Source organism: Notothenia coriiceps, unplaced genomic scaffold, assembly GCF_000735185.1.
Source record: "Notothenia coriiceps isolate Sejong01 unplaced genomic scaffold, NC01 NC01_scaffold00015183, whole genome shotgun sequence".
Lineage (NCBI taxonomy): Eukaryota > Metazoa > Chordata > Actinopteri > Perciformes > Nototheniidae > Notothenia > Notothenia coriiceps.
The window spans coordinates 1-18806 of record NW_011347884.1 but is presented as its reverse complement, the minus strand read 5'-3'; the positions used below and the strand labels follow the sequence as shown (position 1 = coordinate 18806).

The window sequence follows — 18806 nt, the reverse complement described above, 5'->3', positions numbered from 1 at the left end:
CATTTTATGACTTTTGAGGTAAAGCCAGTGTAACATAAGATTGTTCTTACTGTGGTCTACTTCCGTGTTCATTGGTACTATGTCTCCTAGTCGCGGTCCGTATTATTTGAATGTAAAAGGTTTTATGATGTGTTTTACAGCCTATTCACCACATGGGGCCGTAAATACGGTATATTACCATAGTACATTACGCATTGAATTTCCGATCGATACAATTTCGAGCCGCGTGACAGTAAAGTGTGTGTGGGTGTGTTTTCGAGTTGGGATTTCCCTCTTGCCTTGATATGAGTAGCAGCATCGGAGCAGACTGCAGAAGAAGGGAGCACTTGATGAAAACGCCACCAACATTTTCTGATATATGACCAGCAGGTAAGACAATATCATTGACCTATAACAACAGCTAACAGATGAACAGTAGTTGGGGTTGCACAACTTCTAATCGTATATTATCATTATTATTTGTATTGTTATTATTTTATGTAGTAGCCTATACTTTTATGGCTGATGTTTATGCATTAACTTTCCTTATTTCCAATATTATATATTTTTGTATTGGACATTTATCACCTTTATGTCTAGCTTTGTAGCTTGAATACCAATACAGTTGTATGAACTGTTGCAGGCTAAATATGTTAAGGTCCTAACACCTACTTTTAATTTACTTTATTTAAATGATGCCTTTTGTGAACCAAAGCATTTGACAAAGCTCAATACTCATTGTCAGCTCTCCCAAATTCAAAGTCATACAAGTTCTGCGGAAATGCTGTTGACATTCTCATTTCAAAGGAAATCTGCACAGAAAATCACGTGTGTATGTGCTTTTCACACAAGATAATGTGCTGTGTAAATAAAAAGTGTCTTAATTTGTCGGTAGGGTTTTATCATGATGACTGAAGTGTACAATCATGTTTATTTAAGACAACGTAGTGATTTATTTATAGAATTGTCTGGCTGAATATTTTCCACTGAAGCATGACTAGCATTGTTTACTGTGTGTGTGTGTGTGTGTGTGTGTGTGTGTGTGTGTGTGTGTGTGTGTGTGTGTGTGTGTTTGTGTGTGTGTCACAGCATCCAGCATCTTTTTTTTCCTTCCCTGTCATGACTCATCCAACAGGGAAGTTACTGGATTTTCAGAGCTGAGTCATGCTGGTGTTAGGAATAAAATGTATGTGACCAACATGTGATTTTGAGTGTGTGTGTGTGTGTGTGTGGTGTGTGTGTGTGTGTGTGTGTGTGTGTGTGTGTGTGTGTGTGTGTGTGTGTGTGTGTGTGTGTGTGTGTGTGTGTGTGTGTGTGTGTGTGTGTGTGTGTGTGTGTGTGTGTGTGTGTGTGTGTGTGTGTGTGTGTGTGTGTGTGTGTGTGTGTGTGTGTGTGTCAGCATATTAATACTAGATCAATCTAGTTACGGTGGAATTCACATCTTGCCTTCTCTAGTAAAATGACTCAGCTTTATCAGCTAGACAGTTAGCTAAATATTTCAACATCTGTAAATCCCCTTTTGTTTCTTCCTTAGGACTCAATGGATTGGGCTGTTATTGTAGTTTTGAATGTCATGTTTCAACCATCCCTCTCAGGTATGTAGTAAAAAAGTGTATGAATAAACAAGAGCACACACAGGACCAATTGCATTTCCATTAAACATTTCCATTAAGTCAATGTTGTATATTGCTCCAGGGCTGTTTAGCATATTGATGATGTCTGACTTTATTATGTATTATTTCCCTGCAGTGTTGTTCACTGTTGAGGCAGAGCGAACCGTGTATGACTCAAAGTTTGGAGAAGATGTTGTGATGGGCTGCAGGTTTCAGCCTCAACTATCAAACCCTCAAGCTGACCTGAAGGTGACGTGGCACTGGTTCACCTCCACCTTGGTCCGGGACGTGTACCGTATGGATAACAGGAAGGAGAACTTGGCATCCCGGGATCCTGATTACCGTGGCCGAGTGATGCTTCTCACTGATGAGCTGCGGGACGGCTGGTCCAAACTAAAGGTGAATAATGGGAGTCACTTTCCTAGAATTACATAGAATCTGAGTAGGCGAGGTTATTTCCAGTCAAATTTCCACTGAATAATTTACTCCTATCGGGAATTACTGATGTTCAAATTCCCAGGCAGGCTATAATTACTGCTTATTTAATAAGGGAATATGTGTTTTATGGACATAAACAAATCCAAGGTATCAACTTTCTAATTTTGTCTCTTTTCAGATCTCCAGACTCAGGATCAATGACTCTGGGACGTACCAGTGTTTGGTGGAAACAGAAGAAGGAGCTGATTATAAAACCACAACGTTATCTGTTGTCGGTAAGTCTAACAGTGTTACTTTTTATTGCAAAATCCTAATGGGCTTTGTTCTGGGAAGAGTCATGCTTTTTTTGAATAGCCTAGGGTCATTTCTGAGCAAAATGAAAATGAAACTAAGCAGAACATTACTCAATTTGGTAAAGAATGATTTTGGCTCAATTTCTTTCGACAAGATATTTCCCTTATCATGTAAGCCTTTATGATCACATTGTTAAGAATATGTTCTTTCTATCTGATTCTTCCCTAGCACCTTATAAATCAGTGACTAAACACATTGAGAAGGCTGCAGGGGGGGATGAGCTGCTGCTTTCTTGCCAGTCTGAGGGATACCCGGAGTCTCCTGTTATGTGGCAGGATGGACACCTGAAGACACTCAATTCGAATACCACTGCCGTGACAACTCCACGGCAGCTTGTCAAAGTCACCAGTCAGATACGCGTCGGATCGTCGGCCAAAAACAACTACACGTGTATCTTTACAAAAGATGGCTCCTCCGCAACATTTAAAATTCCAGGTACATTTTGGTTTCCTTTCCAAGGCTTTCTTATCACACAGGACTCTATCAATTGAATGGATATAACCTGAAAGCACACAGGGTTGTTATAGGTTGACTCTTACAGTATATTGCAACATCTGCAGGTCAAGTCTGGCCAGTGAACTTTCCTCTATCTTTCCTACCTTATTTATTTTCAGCTTGTTTGCCGCCCAACAATTTCACAAAAGATAAAGAATCAAATGAGAAGCAAGCAAACAGATAATGTGTACATTGACTCAAGTCAACTTTTTGAATATTCTCATCTAAAAACAGGAAATATAATATCATCATGTGCCTACCTATCACCGCCTACTGCTGTTTCCTGTTATGTTCAGTCTCTTTTCATCTAGATATCTGCTGTCAACACAATGTGATGATGACAAAAGGAGAAATACAAGCATTACAATAGTCATAAGATTTTACCCGGCTTTTCCAGTGAAGCTGATGTGGGTAGTGTCTGGGTTCGAGCTTTGATTCAGAAATTGTGTGTGTGTGTGTGTGTGTGTTTGTGGTCATGCTTCTGCCTATATGTGGGCGAATGGTTATTGTCTCTTCTAGATGCTTAAACTTGACAAACTGAAAATAAGAAAGTATAAGGGTTTTTTTAATTGCAAAAAAAAAAGAAAAAAGGTCTACAAAAACGAGAAAAGTAATAAAAGATCAGGGCAGCTCATCACAAAACGAGTACGCAAGCTGAAGCATCTCTAATTGCTGCAGTTTTTTGTTGTTGTTGTTTACCACAAAGAGGAAGTGAGCAACATTTTTGTCTTTGGTATATTTGGTTATTTCCAAGGTGGTCAAACATTTTGTAATCGTGGGAATAACAATTCAAATATAAACATGTCAAGTGTCATTGCACTGCTGAATATGAATGCTTTGTTGCACATTTGAACCCTCATCATTCTTCACTCTCTGCACAGATGAAATCCCTGTTCCTCAGAAGAAAAATGATGCTCTCATCGTTGTTCTGAGCATAGGTGTGATAATGGTTGCCATTATTGTTGCAATGCTCTTCTACCGACGACAAAAAGGTAAAGCAATCACTCAATTCTTCATGTGTAAAGCACATTATCCACATTTTAAGCAGAACCTTATTGTGAAGCCAAAAAATATTTCTTTAATCTCACCTCAAACAATTTACAGTAGTGCCAAAATCATTAGTCAGCATTCAAAGTGTTACATTATTATGTCAAACTCAGAGTGGCCTAAGGGACTTTTAATACAACCAATTGTTTACTGCCAGTAAAAAACGATGTCTTTTATAACTGGAAAGACAACGCTAACTGTACTGTATATATGCTGAGTCAGTTTCAGTTTTGGCACAAAGAAGAGGAAGTATTTGTGTAAACTGATATAATCTAGACATACGCTTTAGCTAGGTCACCTTCATCTGGAGGGAATTTTGCCAGCATGCTGGTCATTCATGTCCTCTGTGCACATGACAGGTACTAATTTTGGAAACACCCATGTTGGTCTTGGTTGCTCAACAGGGAAATTTGAGGCCATTAGTTAATGTGTGGGTGGTTTTTCAGCATGGCTTGTCGGTAGTATTCCCCCAAATAAACACATACGTCATTTCAATAATGGACTTACTACAGGTTGCTATATTCATGTGAATGTGTAACATGATAAGAAGATAAACTTCAGCCTAGGGTCCAAATACCTATGATTTTTGTTTTAAGAGAAATGTAAAACAAATTTGACGTTATGCAACTAAATATTTCCAATGTCAATCATAAAGACGGCTAAGTTGATGATTTTTAAACAAATATATTTGGTATATTTTTACTAAGCTGCATTATTGAAACTACTTTTATGTAGTCAGCTTTATAAAAATGCCAACCTTACATACACACATGCTGGAGCAACACAGTCAATTAATAAGGTTTTCTTCTCCATAGGTTGCAGAGGTCATAGCACCAGGAACCTTTTTGTTGACGGTCGAGGCAAATCCGTTTCTGTTGATGCCTGTGAGTACGAACAAAGCTGAACAAGTTACAAATAAGTCAACTTTTGTATGTATTTAATCATATTGATTTACCCTAATCTCACCAAGTAAGTGAGCAAACATGAACTGTGCTTTTGCAAGAAGAGTTCAAACTCAAAGCACTTCTCATAAGTTACAAATGAAAAACACCTACAGTCATAAAATAAGCGAGTGTTAAAGTTGTACATGTGAAATACTCAATGAAGGTGTCTGGACTGAAACACAGCTATTCCATAAATGAAAAGTGTCAACCGTGTGTGAAAGCTGATTTCATTACATGGACTTAAGAATATCTTGATTAAAGAAGTGGAAAGTTCTGCTTTCATGAGTTGTACATTTACAAATAGTTTTCTTAGATGCAATTGATTTTAATCTGCATTAAGGTGAATCTGAGTGGATTTACACAACCACAATTGTAGAGTCACTTCTAGCTATGATGAAATAATTAACTATTTAATGAAGATCACACTGTTTGAATTAGTGTTTCTAACAATGCTGTTCCTTTCCATCAGGTTCAGCAAAAAACAAAGGCAACGATGAAGAGATAACTATTTTTAATGAAGGTAAGGTGTCTCCCTATTTAATATTTTCAGTTTATGTATACAATTACTTTACAAAAATGTTGTTTAAAAAAACTAGAAGCTTTGTTCACACTATTTGCCTTATTTTAATGGAATTACATTGATATGATAATGATCAGGTCTGTTTCTTTGTCTGTAGGCTGCATGGAGGAACATCTGGGGGCGTTTCTGAAAGACCATTATTCCAACTTTCCGCTCAGCACCGAGGTGAGACCCCACTGCGAAGCTTTCGCTGCGGAGGAGCTGCCTTACAGGCTGCAAAACAAGTGAGTCACACATTTTCACATTCATTACAAGGACACCACACTTCTATGATCTTATTTTCAGTAGTAGGAACAATTCACTTTTCATTTTATTTCATAACATTGAAAAAAGTTTTAGTGACCCCCCTAGTCTATTTACCTTCAACTAGCTAGCTTGGAAGGGCAGTTTATAGCAGGGTTAAATAAAGACAGATGGTTCAAGACGCTAAATTACTATAGTTTCCTATATTAGGGACTGCCATCATCGTGTACAATTGACATACATTCACTTACAAAACTTACAAAGATAACCCTGTCGAGGAAATCCATAATTAGCATTTACTGATTGTTGTTGTTGTAAATGCTGATGTGACGAGCCTTAAACATTGAAAGCAAGTCCGTGGATGTATTTGGTTGACACAGCTGAAGGCTATGGTTTTAATATTTGTTCAGAGCTATGTAGCTTACATGACCTCTTCTTGTTTTCAGTGAGGGCCAGCCTGTGAGTCTTCAAGCTTTACTCCCAGAGGCTGGAGAAGTAGTTTTCCTCGAGGGACCCCCAGGAAGCGGGAAGATGACAGCCAACATCCTGGTTTCTTCTTGGACTGAGGATCCCACACATGCCGTCTCTAAACTTCTCAATCTCAGCACTGTTCGATTTCTTTTCACCGTCGACTGCAGCAGAGTGAAGGGCGACTTGTTTCAGGAAATAAAGATGCAACTTTCTCTCATGCAAAAGACAGGGGATGAGTTGAGGACTTTTTTAACCAGTGAGGCTCTGCTGGTGTTGGATGGGTACCGAGAAGGGAACCATTTTTTTGACGAGTCTGTGAGGAATTTTCTAATGGAAAGAGAAGGATGCAGGGTGCTGATCACTTCCTGCCCTGGACAATGTCCAATACTCAATGACACAGTTGTGACAGGACGTACACTGCAAATCCAAAACAAAGTAGGACGTTCTTAGGGCACAGACGTTTGTGCAAAAACAAAGACAATATGCACTTTTTCTATAAATATTTGTATGATGTTACTAGTTTTGTGAATGTATGATTAGATTTTCTACGAGCCCTTATATGCTACAAAACATTTTGAATTCAATTTATGTACGGTTACGCAATAAATTCTACTTTTGTATTATCTACATTTTGTTTTTTAATTGCATACATTACAGAAACGTGGTAAAATTCAAGTCATCTCTGAAATCCTGAAAATGGTTTCAGCAACACCATCCAACTCTCTGTAACCGACCTGAAACTTAATAAGTGATTTGCAGTTGTTTCTGTTTCTGTTCATTTCACAGTACACGAAAAAAAGAAAGGTTATTATTAGGGTCATTGGTTGACTGCAAGCAAAGCGGGAACAGTTTCTACGGTCTGTATGTGAAAAGGGAAGTGACTTTAAGAGTATTCCTGGCAAGAGAGCTCACTGATTCCAGTAACATTAGATGTTCAAAAAGCTTTTTCTTTTATTTCTATACGCTCTGCAGGAATTGGATCATCTCGCCTCACCTCAAACACTAATGAGTAATTGCGCTTCAGTCAGCATGTTTTCATAATGTATTAAGCAAGTGTGACTCATTTTTACCCTGATTCTATTGCACTGGTTATCCCCTAAAGCTGCAACATTGATACTTATTCATAATTGTGTTTCTCATCAACATATTTCTGTACAACGTTTATTTGTCCTTATTAATTGACAAGGACAAACTGCTAAAGACTTACTATGTGACAGAATGGATATTTCTTGTGTTTGAGTTTATGTTACTGGTATAAGATAAAAGGCTTAGCAGAGGATGACAAGGTTAAAAAAATGAACAGTCCATGACCAAATGAAATACGCCCTTGCAGAAGATATAGGTTATCTCCAATCTGATGTTATTTTTACACGGCCACATAAACAGGTGCAGGCATCAAGCAGCAAACCCCAGAGCAATGAACCGCAGTTCATCGAGTGGCCACTCAGCAATCTTTATAGACCTCAATGTTAAATGCCCTACTTTACAACAGAAGTTAACAGATACAGTTTACAGCCTGGATTTGTGGGTGCTTTTTAAAAATATAACATTATAACTAATCCGTTAAAGTTATATTCAGGCTAAACCATTATGCTTAAATAAGGGTGTGGCCGTTTTGAAGGACAGGTGCCGGCCGCACTGTTATGCATTAGCTTTCTGCTATGCTAGCCCTAGCTATTTGGAGTTTCTGAACATGTCTTCTCAGCCCAGTGCCTTTGGGGTGATTTTCTAACAAATATCAGACAAAAGGTGTAGGTGATTGTACCAATTGACCGTCCGAGAAGTATCTTCTCCAGTTTTCTTGGTGAGTGAAATGCTAGTATTATGTAATAGTAGGGGAGAGCGGGGTAATGTGGGACACCGGGTAATGTGAGACACCCGCTGTAACTAGGCAAAGAAACAAATTTGCGGTCATGTGACCATAATGTTTTCAAGCCCCTCCCACCCCCCACTTGTCATGAAGGAGAAGTTGGTGCTGGTTCTGTGGTAAGTATTTTTTTTCACAAAAATGTGTTTGTTGCATGTAAAAGTAAATGTTCTTACTGCGAACGTAATCAACTGTAGTATCAAAGCAAATTGATTCAGGTTGAAAAACTTATATCATACATGTTGATGAACTTCCAACATATAAAACCATGTGATTGATGCTAGTTAAAGATTAGCCTGAATTGCCTAGAGATGTTGTTTTTTCTAAAATGGTGGCTGTGGGGTAAAGTGAGACAGATGCTGTGGGGTAAAGTGAGACGCTGACTCACTTTACCCCGACATGAAGCACAAGTTAAGTTTAGTCTTATATATATTTTAGTCTAATATTACAATACATATGTTTTAATTTTAATGTCATAAACATTGTAGAAAAGTCATCATGCCAAGACGATACATCAGGAAGACAGCTTGGGGCCAAACACCCCTCACAGAGATGGAGAGTGCAGCTGCAGAGGTCATGCAAGGAAAGAAGTCCTTAAGACAAGCAGGAAAGGAAAGAAATATCGACAAGACAACCCTCCAAAGATTCATTAAGAAAATAGAGAAAGGGAGAGTTAAATCAGTAGCCTGGGGTGCAGTAGCTGAGGCAAAAAGAATACTGACAGATGAGATGGAGGAGGAGCTTGCCCAACATTTAAAACAACTGGCTGACCAGTTCCATGGCCTTGCTCCAGTTAAGTGCCGTGAACTGGCATTTGAATATGCAGACAAAAACCATATCCCTGTCCCTGCCAATTGGATGGAGAAACAATGTGCAGGTAGGCTAGGGTGCGCAAGAGATCACATGATTCTGTAGGTCAACTTAGGCCAACTGATCTTGCCACAAAGCNTCCATTGTTGAGGTCTACTAGAATAGATTTACATTGTGCAATTTTCCAAACTCACATTGGTTTCTCATACAGCATCTCTGTAAAGTGTGTGTATTCACTCTCTGTCCTACACGGCTTGTTGGAGCTCCTGCCGCCCCCCCCTCCCAGTGAGCCCAGTGTGCTCTGATTGGTTAGAGTGAATACACACACTTTACAGAGATGCTGTATGAGAAACCAATGTGAGTTTGGAAAATTGCACAATGTAAATCTATTCTAGTAGACCTCAACAATGGAATTATGATCAGTAGAAATGGCTATGACATGGGACCTTTAACAAATAAAGTTACCGTGCATAAACTGTATTCTATATATTCTGTGGGCTGACATTACGTCTGAAATCCTTTTGTGACTCACCACATGCTTTCGCCGCCCTGATGCACAGTTCCTCTGCTACGTACTCTCCAGGTGGGAACGTGAGAGCGCTTTCCGATCCCTTTGCTGAACCGCCCCCTCCTCCATCTTTCCCCAGGTAGTAAAGGTTGACAGTGAGGCAGGTGGCATCCGTTTCCGGCTTGGGGTCGAGTCCAGCGGCTGGCTCGAGTTCAGGGAGGTGGCCATTGAGATGTGCTGTGGGACCAGAGATGGGTGGATCCATGTCTGTCAGCAGGATACAGGCCTTGTGGTGCAAAAAACAAACATCCACCTGTCAGGGAACAAAGGGATGAGACAGAGAGAAAGCACAGGTAGGTTAAATCATGTCCAACATCCTAGTTTAGGGGGTAAGCATGCCAATATTAAACATAAAGTACATCCGAGGCTGTTGGGAATATCTTTGGTTTTGCAGGTGTGTGTGTTGTTGGGTATAAACAGAAGTATTGGAAAAATAAGAATTTGAAAGCAAGGTCAAAAGTGAGAGGAACACGTTTATTACAGTTCCTCCTAGGTAGAACATGAAGTTCTGAACCACATTTTAGGGCAGTACATCCAATAATAGAGGAAAATTCGCACTCGATATCACAAACATGCACCTCATGTTTGTGATATTCAGCTTCTTTATCCCTCGAGTTGCTAGAGGAAAAATCAAGAAATCACCAGACAGTGAACCAAAAACCACTTCTCAGTTAACAAGCCATTAGTTGTTGGGATATTATATTACTGACCAAAGCAGTCGGCCGATTGTTTACTTTAACTTTGCCATCTATAGAGCCACGGAGCTGACGAGAGCTAGCTTCCTCTATGACGAATAAAGAGTCTGAGAAAAAATGTATTATTTAATTCAGAGGGTCTAAAAAACGTTTGATAGCAGAATCATTTATAAGTCGCTGATATATCTTTACATCAAACCTACTCCTGTCACTTTGTGCCACTCAGAATAATGACTAATGTAAATACGTCAGCCACACTAACATTACTCAATTGTAATATCAAACTCACTCAAAAAGGTAAGGTTCAAAAGTCATTATCAAATCACAGGATGGAATTATGTTTCTTGATCACATTATCTTCATCTATCACTTATATTGGTCTTCTTGTGTATGCTCGTTACTGAATTAAAGGTTTCTAAAACATAATTAATTATGTTGAGTGGAATGAAAAAAAATGGCGGTGGATATTTTTACATATAGTTCATATACCGTCGCAAACAAGCTCTCAAATGCAACCCTAAGGCAAACGCATTTATTCCTGGTCTGTTCACTTTATTTTGAACTTAACTTTTGAATGAGATTTTCTAGACCACAGCCATTTTGAACAGTGTCTGATTCAGATGTCTGAGAGGCTATTACTGTATGTCCCTCTATTCAGACATAAATGAATACAATCTCAACCACTTACTCACTTACCATGCAGAAATCCCTGGACCACTCTCAGCAGTTCTGACCTATTATGCATTTTCACTGTATGTAAAAATGTACTTAATCATTTTTGCACATGGAAAAACGTATGATTCGTTCTCTATTTGCAAATGCATATGTATGTTCTCCAAGAAACAGCACAGAAGCTGGAGCAAAATCAAATGGAAAAAGTAAGTGGAGAATTATGCAACGTATTGTTTTGGTTCCAAAGCGATCAGCAGGTGAGGAGGCCAGACAAATATTTATGCCAAGCATTTTTTAATTCAGGAAAACACAGCTCTCTCGGTTTGTTCAGTGTGTTTACACACCCTAAACGTTTATCATGTGGCAGACAGGAAGAGAATTCTTTCCAGCCCCTTGCTGCGTCTTATCTCTGCCTCTGTGCTTGTTGAGGTCAGAGCTATCGGCGCAGACACATGTTGCCCCTAATGGCCACTCTGCATGCTGGCCGCTGCGGCCACGACTTAGATTGGCATTTGGACATTTCATAGTAACAAATCGTCTGCTGGGATCTTAAAGTTTGGATGAAAACAATGGCCTACTTAAGCAGTTTCAAACTAATGTTGAAGCCACAGGTTATTTTGCATCATGCTTTTGACCATGAACCATGGTCTAAGCCCAAAAAACAACTAAAACCTGATAATGCTTATGTCGCCAAGTCATTTTGAATGTGCAACTTTCCCTAAGCACCGATAACAGGAATTGATCATCACAGAGACATGCGATTTCAAAGAAAATAGACAACTAGGAAGCAATTCTCAAAGGGAACCAATTATTGGTTTCCAACCAAAGGCCAAGCCATTGTGCTGTGTGGTCCTTGTTCAACAAAAAATGTAAAAATGTTTCCAGATGTACAAACGAAATCCACAGAGACACAGCTATAACTGGTGCCAAAAGTTCTTTAAATGACTAGAAAGCTTGAATACTCTTTTTTCATGTTAAGCACTCAAACATCGCAACAGCTTAGCTCAGGAACCAGTCCAAACTAAGAAATGGGGAAAACCCTGAAATACACTTGCAAGACATGATTGTGGTGTAACAGAAGTCTGAGCAGTTTTTGTGAAATGTGTATACGCAACACCGCCAATATGCAGAAAACAGAGTACTTTCACGATGATGCTTCTGTCTTTCCTAGAAGCAGTATTGAGCACCTACTGTTGCCATGCAGAACTTGTTTGACTGTGGCACTAGTTGAAAGTTAAATGCCCAAACTGTTTTTTGAGGACTATGGATGGCAGGTGGAGTTTTTTGCTTTGTGACACCACCAGTCATAGCCTGGATAGATTTTGTGTTTACGAACAGTGAAAATCTAGTTGCACAAACCTGTTTGTCAACTCAAGTCATACTTTGTCATGTCTTGATTAGTTACCAACCACGTACCCTGAGCATAAAAAGGGACTGGAGAGAAAATGGCACACCTACAGTACTCCAGGATAATAGCTAGGCAATCCACTGGTGCTTATAAAATGGATGGGAATACACCATTGAAGTGTTGCGATTAGTTAAACACTAAATTCACTAATCACTTTTCAATGGGATCACAAATAAATCAAAAATCATGGGGAAAATAATCAATATGTATTTATTTGCCAGACCAATAGCTTATATGTATATATTATTATATATATAGAAATATTTTGAGGGTTTTATTGTATATAACTCAAAGTTTGAAAGCAAAGATCAGATGGATACTTTTTAATATGCATCCGGCAAAGATGGGTGTGAAGGTTGCAGCACATCAGAACCGAGTTTACAAACAACTTCCTCTCAAATGTGCATATTGTCTGCAGATTTCTCATCTGACAGTGAAGCTGGCAAGCATGTGTTTATACCTCATAAAATATTAACACGTTCCTTACAGGCGACAGAATGTCCATTTCCATGGAGGACCGTTATCTGTCATCAGCACTCTTGTGTCTTGTGTCCATCAGGACAATTGTACATTGATAATATAAGAAGATTATGTGGTTTTTATAGGCCTTTTAACCAAAGAAACATTATATTTAGAGCTGAGATTAGACATTTCCACATCTAGTGTTTAGACATATTGTTGAACAAATAAATGTATTTAGATTTTAGATGGAGAAACGTCCCTCTGTCAGCTGTAATTATTTTAAATAGCAAAACTATTAAAAGTGAAGAGGTGTATAAGTACCTTGGTGGCAGTGTTATTAAAATCGAACGTATATGGATTGCTTACACTAGTGCTATGTTTGAACTTTAAGTTTTGGACTACGCTGATATTGTTTTATAAAACATTTATTTTGGTCTAAATGTGGCAACTTTTTTAAACTACTTTTTAATGTCATTTTAGACTACTGTACTACAGTGTAAAGTTGTTGATGCTGTTTTACAATTCTTTTTGACTCACTTTTCAAAGAAAATGTCCTAGGGGGAAGTTTTCATTCATTCAAATGATCTCTTGTGATCTCCACTTTCTTTTTACAAGATACAAGACTCTCTTAAAATGGTTTCCCACATGTTAAAACTGGAAATGGATCAAATGAGGATAAAGTCTGGAAAAGTCTGCCAAAACACTGTTGGATGCAATCTTCACTGCAAACAGAACAACAAGTATCTAGTGCCCTGATGACCTTAAGTGAACCTTTGCGTTACTGCTCACTCACTTCCCACACTTACGCAACGCTGCATTTGTTTCAGTGGGTTAACACTTCCTCAAAAGTGTCTTCAAAACAAAGCCAGGCAGTGAACCTACTCTCTATATGATGTTTTGAAATAAACACATTGGTCTTGGAAATGAATTGCATTTTCTTTTGGTTTTACTTCCTACTGCAGAAGGGCAGCCATTTTTTACATACACTATGTATCATTGCTCTGCACTCTTTGTTCTTCAATTTAAAAACACAACACGCTCTTACAGTTTTCTTTTTCATGACGAAAGCTTATGCCATATGCTTTTTTTTCAGCGCAAGTAATGCAAGTAATTTGACTGACAAACTCCACACAGAAGGAGTTTAGGTCATCTCTTTTTTTAAAGTTATGCACATTTCAACAGAGCCTTAACCCTATCTCTAAAAGTAAAAAGTATATGATATGTCCTGATATCAAAGCTGAAATACAAAGGTTTTACTGGGGGAAAATAATTTTGAGCCAAAAGAAAGAAATGAAAGAATGTTTTTATCATCAACAAAATGTACAGAACAGACCACAGATTAAGGTAATGTAATTAAGGTGGTGAACACATAGGCATTTCCTTCTCTGTACTGTAACGATGTGATTTATTTTTTGCTGGCTTTTGCTATGTTAAAGGACACTGTGTTTAAACGCTTTCAAATACAACTGCATTATGGAATTATTTTTGGGTTCAAAAATACGTCCAACTATTTTTTTATTTTTTTAAACCTTTATTTAACCAGGTGGTCCCATCGAGATCATCGATCTCTTTTTCAAGGGAGACCTGTCCAACATGGCAGCAAGTAGGTTACAACATGAACATAAACAACAGATACGGACATCGTATTAACAGGGCTACATTTACATACCTAGAGACATTGACAAGTACCAACAGTATCAATTACCACCTATCCGAGCTTTAAAAACAGGCAGTGGCACCAATTTTCTCAGTTTCAAATATTTTTGAAGACTGTTCCAAGCAAGAGATGCGCACATAAAAGCTTTCATACCTAAGTCAGTCCTAGCACTTGGCACATGTAACAAAACCACATCATGTGATCTCAGGCAATAGCTACCTGCAACTGTCTGTGTGATCAGAGAGTAAGATGGGAGTTTACCCAACATGGCTTTATAAATGAACATGTACCAATGACTGAGCCTCCGTACAGTAAGTGAAGGCAGACCTGCCCTGGCATACAGGGTACAGTGATGAGTTAATACTTTACAGTTAGTAACTAATCTTAGTGCACTGTGATAGGCGGCATCTAACTTTTGCAGCTAATGGGCAGGTGCATTCATATAGATCAGATCACCATAGTCCAGCACAGGTAAAAAGGTCACAGTGACTAGCCTTTTTCCTAGCCTCAAAGTGAGAAACAGACTTGTTCTGAAAAAGAAACCTAGCTTCACCCTCAGCTTTCTAAGCAGATTATCTACCTGAAGTTTAAAAGAGAGGCAATCATCAAGCCAGATACCAATGTATTTATTACAGGAAACAACAAATAGGTTAAACAGGTTCAAACAAAACGTGAATGGCTGCAAAAGTAAAGCAGATGGCCAACATTGTAAACGGCCATTTCTAACTGTTGAATGTTTTGGCAAGGATTTTTAGTCATGCCGTAAAAGTAAAGTCAGTTCTTCCTTAAGCAGCAGAATCAATACCTAAATGAATCAAGGTTCTGGGAAACACCGGGCGAATCACCCTAAACCACGCCTCAGTGTGGGATGTTTTCATTCATTTACTGTAGGTTCATATCTAACTGCCAATTCTTTTGAGATCCAGTAATCCAAAAATTGCACTGAAGGTCATTTTGGCAGAATGTGACGGGAAAAAATGTGCAGCTGTAAATTTGCCATTGCTCCGCGACCTATTTTAAACTAGCCAACTTGTTTTTTCTCCATTTTCAGAAGCCGACAGTGCAGACCTCGGTGTGTGACCTGAATAAAACATGCAACAAAAGTACATACTTTCCCCCTTTACTGTCTACATGTCTTACTAATTGCATTCTTCAAGTAGTCTGATGAATCAACACTGCCAGAAAAAAGATATCAAACCTAAAAGAAACCCCAGAAAAACATGTACCCAACAGTACACTATTTACAGCATGTCTAACCCTAAATAGATACACTACTAAGTATAGTCTTGTTATGATTGATGCTGAGTTCAATCTGTATCTGCTCCCTTGGCCCCCTTCAACAGGGCATCAGCCAATGGACAAATCCATATTAGTACTATTGGTTGGAGATGACTCAAGCATTGCTCAAACATTGCTTTCCTCAAAAAAGAACCAACATTATGAAGCTTGAACTGGACATGACTGCTCTGAAGTGAATGAACCAGTGTGGCTTGGGAAATTATTCATCTCAGATAGGCATCTAAATCATGTGGGACCACCATCAATAGACTATATTTACACTCAGTTAGGAGTTCATTACAGTAGGTACATTATGCCTAGTGTAGTCCAAAATAGTCCTTCAAATAATCCTTTTTACATGAAGGTTAGATTTCTCACTTTTTGTTTAAACTGAACTAAGAGATGTGTTGCTGCTTAATGAAGGAATCAATTATTTTTGCACCCTTCTAACTAAAACCCCATCACTTCAACCTAAATGGTCATTCTGTGCAGCAGAAGTTCCTGGTGCTGTTCTTGTATTTTAACGTGTTTGTTATACCTCGGGACTGTGGGAAACAGAATTTCGATCTTTCTGTGTGTACAAACATATTTTGAGATTGACAATAAAGTTGACTTTGACTTAATAGCATTGCATTATACGGAGGGGAGGGGTGTTTCTAATATGTTGTCTACACTCAATGACACAAATAAGACTATTATAGTACAATGCAATACAACTCTACAGTAGTATACAGCAGCTTCTTAACATAAACACACTCCCATAAACACACACCCACACGTAGACCACACAGCTGTTAAATACATTTTATCAGGCAGTGTGAGAAAATCCTGAAGTAAAACGTCATTACAATGCGTTACATAAACATGACTGTACACTTTTAGTTACACTTTTGGTCAACGCTCTTCCCACAAGTCAATGTTTTATTTACATACGTAACACCAACAAACAGATCTCAAAGTTAGTTGGAAGTGAGCTGTTGAAAAGCACAGAAACAGAAAACTTACTCGCTGTTGTCTTCTGGTGGCTGCTTTAGTTTAACTCTGCTTGGTCTCAGTCCTCCGGTCAGCCCGGGAGCAGCGGGCTGTAGGACAGGCTCTCTCGGCGTTAGCTCGGCACGGTCCTAGCGGTCTACTTTAGCTCTCGACAAAAGTGACAATGTTTCGTTATTTGGCATGTTGACTGCCATTCCGTCGGTATTCACATATTCTCCTAAACTGTCCTCATTTGACGATACCGAGTCACTTGGAAACTCCTCGCGCCGAGCTCGCTGTTGTGTGTCCCAGATGAAAGCTAATGGTTATATTAGGTGAATGACGCAAACTACTGACGGTACTAAGCGGCACAGCGGGACTTACCCAGCCTGTCTCCTCGTATGAATCCTCCTCGTATGAATCGACCGTAGTAGCCTACAGAGGATGGTGCTGCTGGTGATGAGGGAGGAGCAGCGACCGCGGGGAAGTGAACTACACGACACGCCCCCGAGACGAGAATAGCCGATCGCAGCCGGGGGAGGTTTCGAAAAGCTCGCCTGAAGTCGGACAGCTCGGAGTCGGCTTCTTCTTCTTCTTCCTTCTTCTTCTTCTTCTTCTTCTTCTTCTTCTTCTTCTTCTTCTTCTTCTTCTTCTTCTTTTCTAAATTTTTGTTTGTTTGTTTTTTGCCCTCACAAAAGGGACTTATACAGATACAAGACAATATAGACAATACAAAAAGAAAAAGAAAAGACAAAGAAAGAAAATATATAGGGAATCCCTTTCCCATGCCTTATTAGCAGAAGCGATTGACAGCTCTGAGATTAGCAGGTCATGGAAGGATGATATCCATTGCTTCATCATTCAACAATACAATATTTGGGAGACAGGGTATGTGAACTTCAATGATCTCAGATACAATGTCAATAACCTGTTTCCAGAACGTTCTTACTGCAGTACATTCATAAACCATGTGTACATGTGTCAATAGTCTTTTGGTCGCAGAGAAGGCATATGGAGCTTGGAATCATCCTTAATTGACAGCATTTTCTGGTTGACAGGTAATATCTGTGTATCATTTTATACTGTATCAATTGGTGATTGTGGTTACGCGATGTTAAGGAGATATTATTCCATATTCTCTTCCAATCAATAGTCTGCGTATCATTTTTTAGATCTGCGTTCCATACTGCAGAGATGCCAATATATCCGGCTAATTTATCTTGCAGTTTTTTATGAAGTAGTGCCGCTCACACTGTTTGGACTTAATATGACCTTAACTAATTGATGTGTTGGCAGAGGTTGATTCCAAGGAACTCCATATGTGCGCATGGGAGTACGTAGTTGCAAATAGAAAAAGAAAGAAGAGCCTGGCACATTATACGTGTCTTTCAATTCTTGGAAGGACATCAAGCCGTTGTCGTTGGTTATGTCAGAAAGATAATGTATTCCTCGAGTTTGCCATTGTGGGAATTGGATTGCTTTTTTCCCAATACATAGTAACAGTTATGAAAAATGGTATGTTACTATGCCAATCTACAGACCAATTGCACAATTTCTCCACATGTTTCCACACTTTCACAGCTTGCCCAATAATTGGTCCAAATGTTTGCACAGTCATATGGCGACATGGCAGAAAATAAGACATCACCAAGTTTAAGAGGATAGACTATACTTCTTTCAATTTTAATCCAAGGTACATTGGTGCTTTCATCAATCCAGTTTTTCAAGGCTCGAAGCGTGAAGGAATAATAATAGAGCTCGAGATTGGGAACATTAAGGCCTCCACTGTTGTTGTCATATTGTAAAACTTTGTATCTGATTCTTGGGTATTGGTTTTTCCAAATATATTTGGAAATCCTATTCTGAGGTTTGTCCCAAAAACCTTCTGGTTGAGATAAAGGTAACATACTAGCTAAGAAATTGACTCTTGGTAGAACATTCATCTTTATGATTGAAATTCGTCCTGCTAAAGAAATTGTTATATTAATCCACTTTTTTAGGTCATCTTTAATTGTTGTATACATTCTTTTGTAGTTCTTTGCTACTATTGTGTCTAATGAGGCATATATATATTGATTCCCAAATACTTAAAGTGTTGGACGATCTGCAATTCTGTATTTAGGTTTAGTTCAACCATGGCACTATTGAGAGGTAAAAGACATGATTTATTCAAATTTATCTTGTAGCCAGACATTGAACTAAATTGGGTAAAGATATTTAACAGCTTAGGAAGCGTAATTGGTACCTCGTACC

At 38.8% G+C, this 18806-nt stretch overlaps 1 protein-coding gene across 1 annotated transcript; it reads left to right on the top strand.

Moving 5' to 3' along the window:
* The first annotated feature begins 303 nt into the window (after window positions 1–303).
* Window positions 304–6793, top strand: LOC104948812 (programmed cell death 1 ligand 1-like). The gene is made up of 10 exons (XM_010775034.1): window positions 304–369; window positions 1514–1574; window positions 1729–1991; window positions 2209–2305; window positions 2553–2819; window positions 3761–3871; window positions 4742–4810; window positions 5340–5390; window positions 5548–5674; window positions 6140–6793. The coding sequence occupies exons 2-10, from the start codon at window positions 1520–1522 to the stop codon at window positions 6612–6614; spliced, it is 1515 nt and encodes a 504-aa protein (XP_010773336.1). The 5' UTR covers window positions 304–369; window positions 1514–1519; the 3' UTR covers window positions 6615–6793.
* The last annotated feature ends 12013 nt before the right edge of the window (window positions 6794–18806 follow it).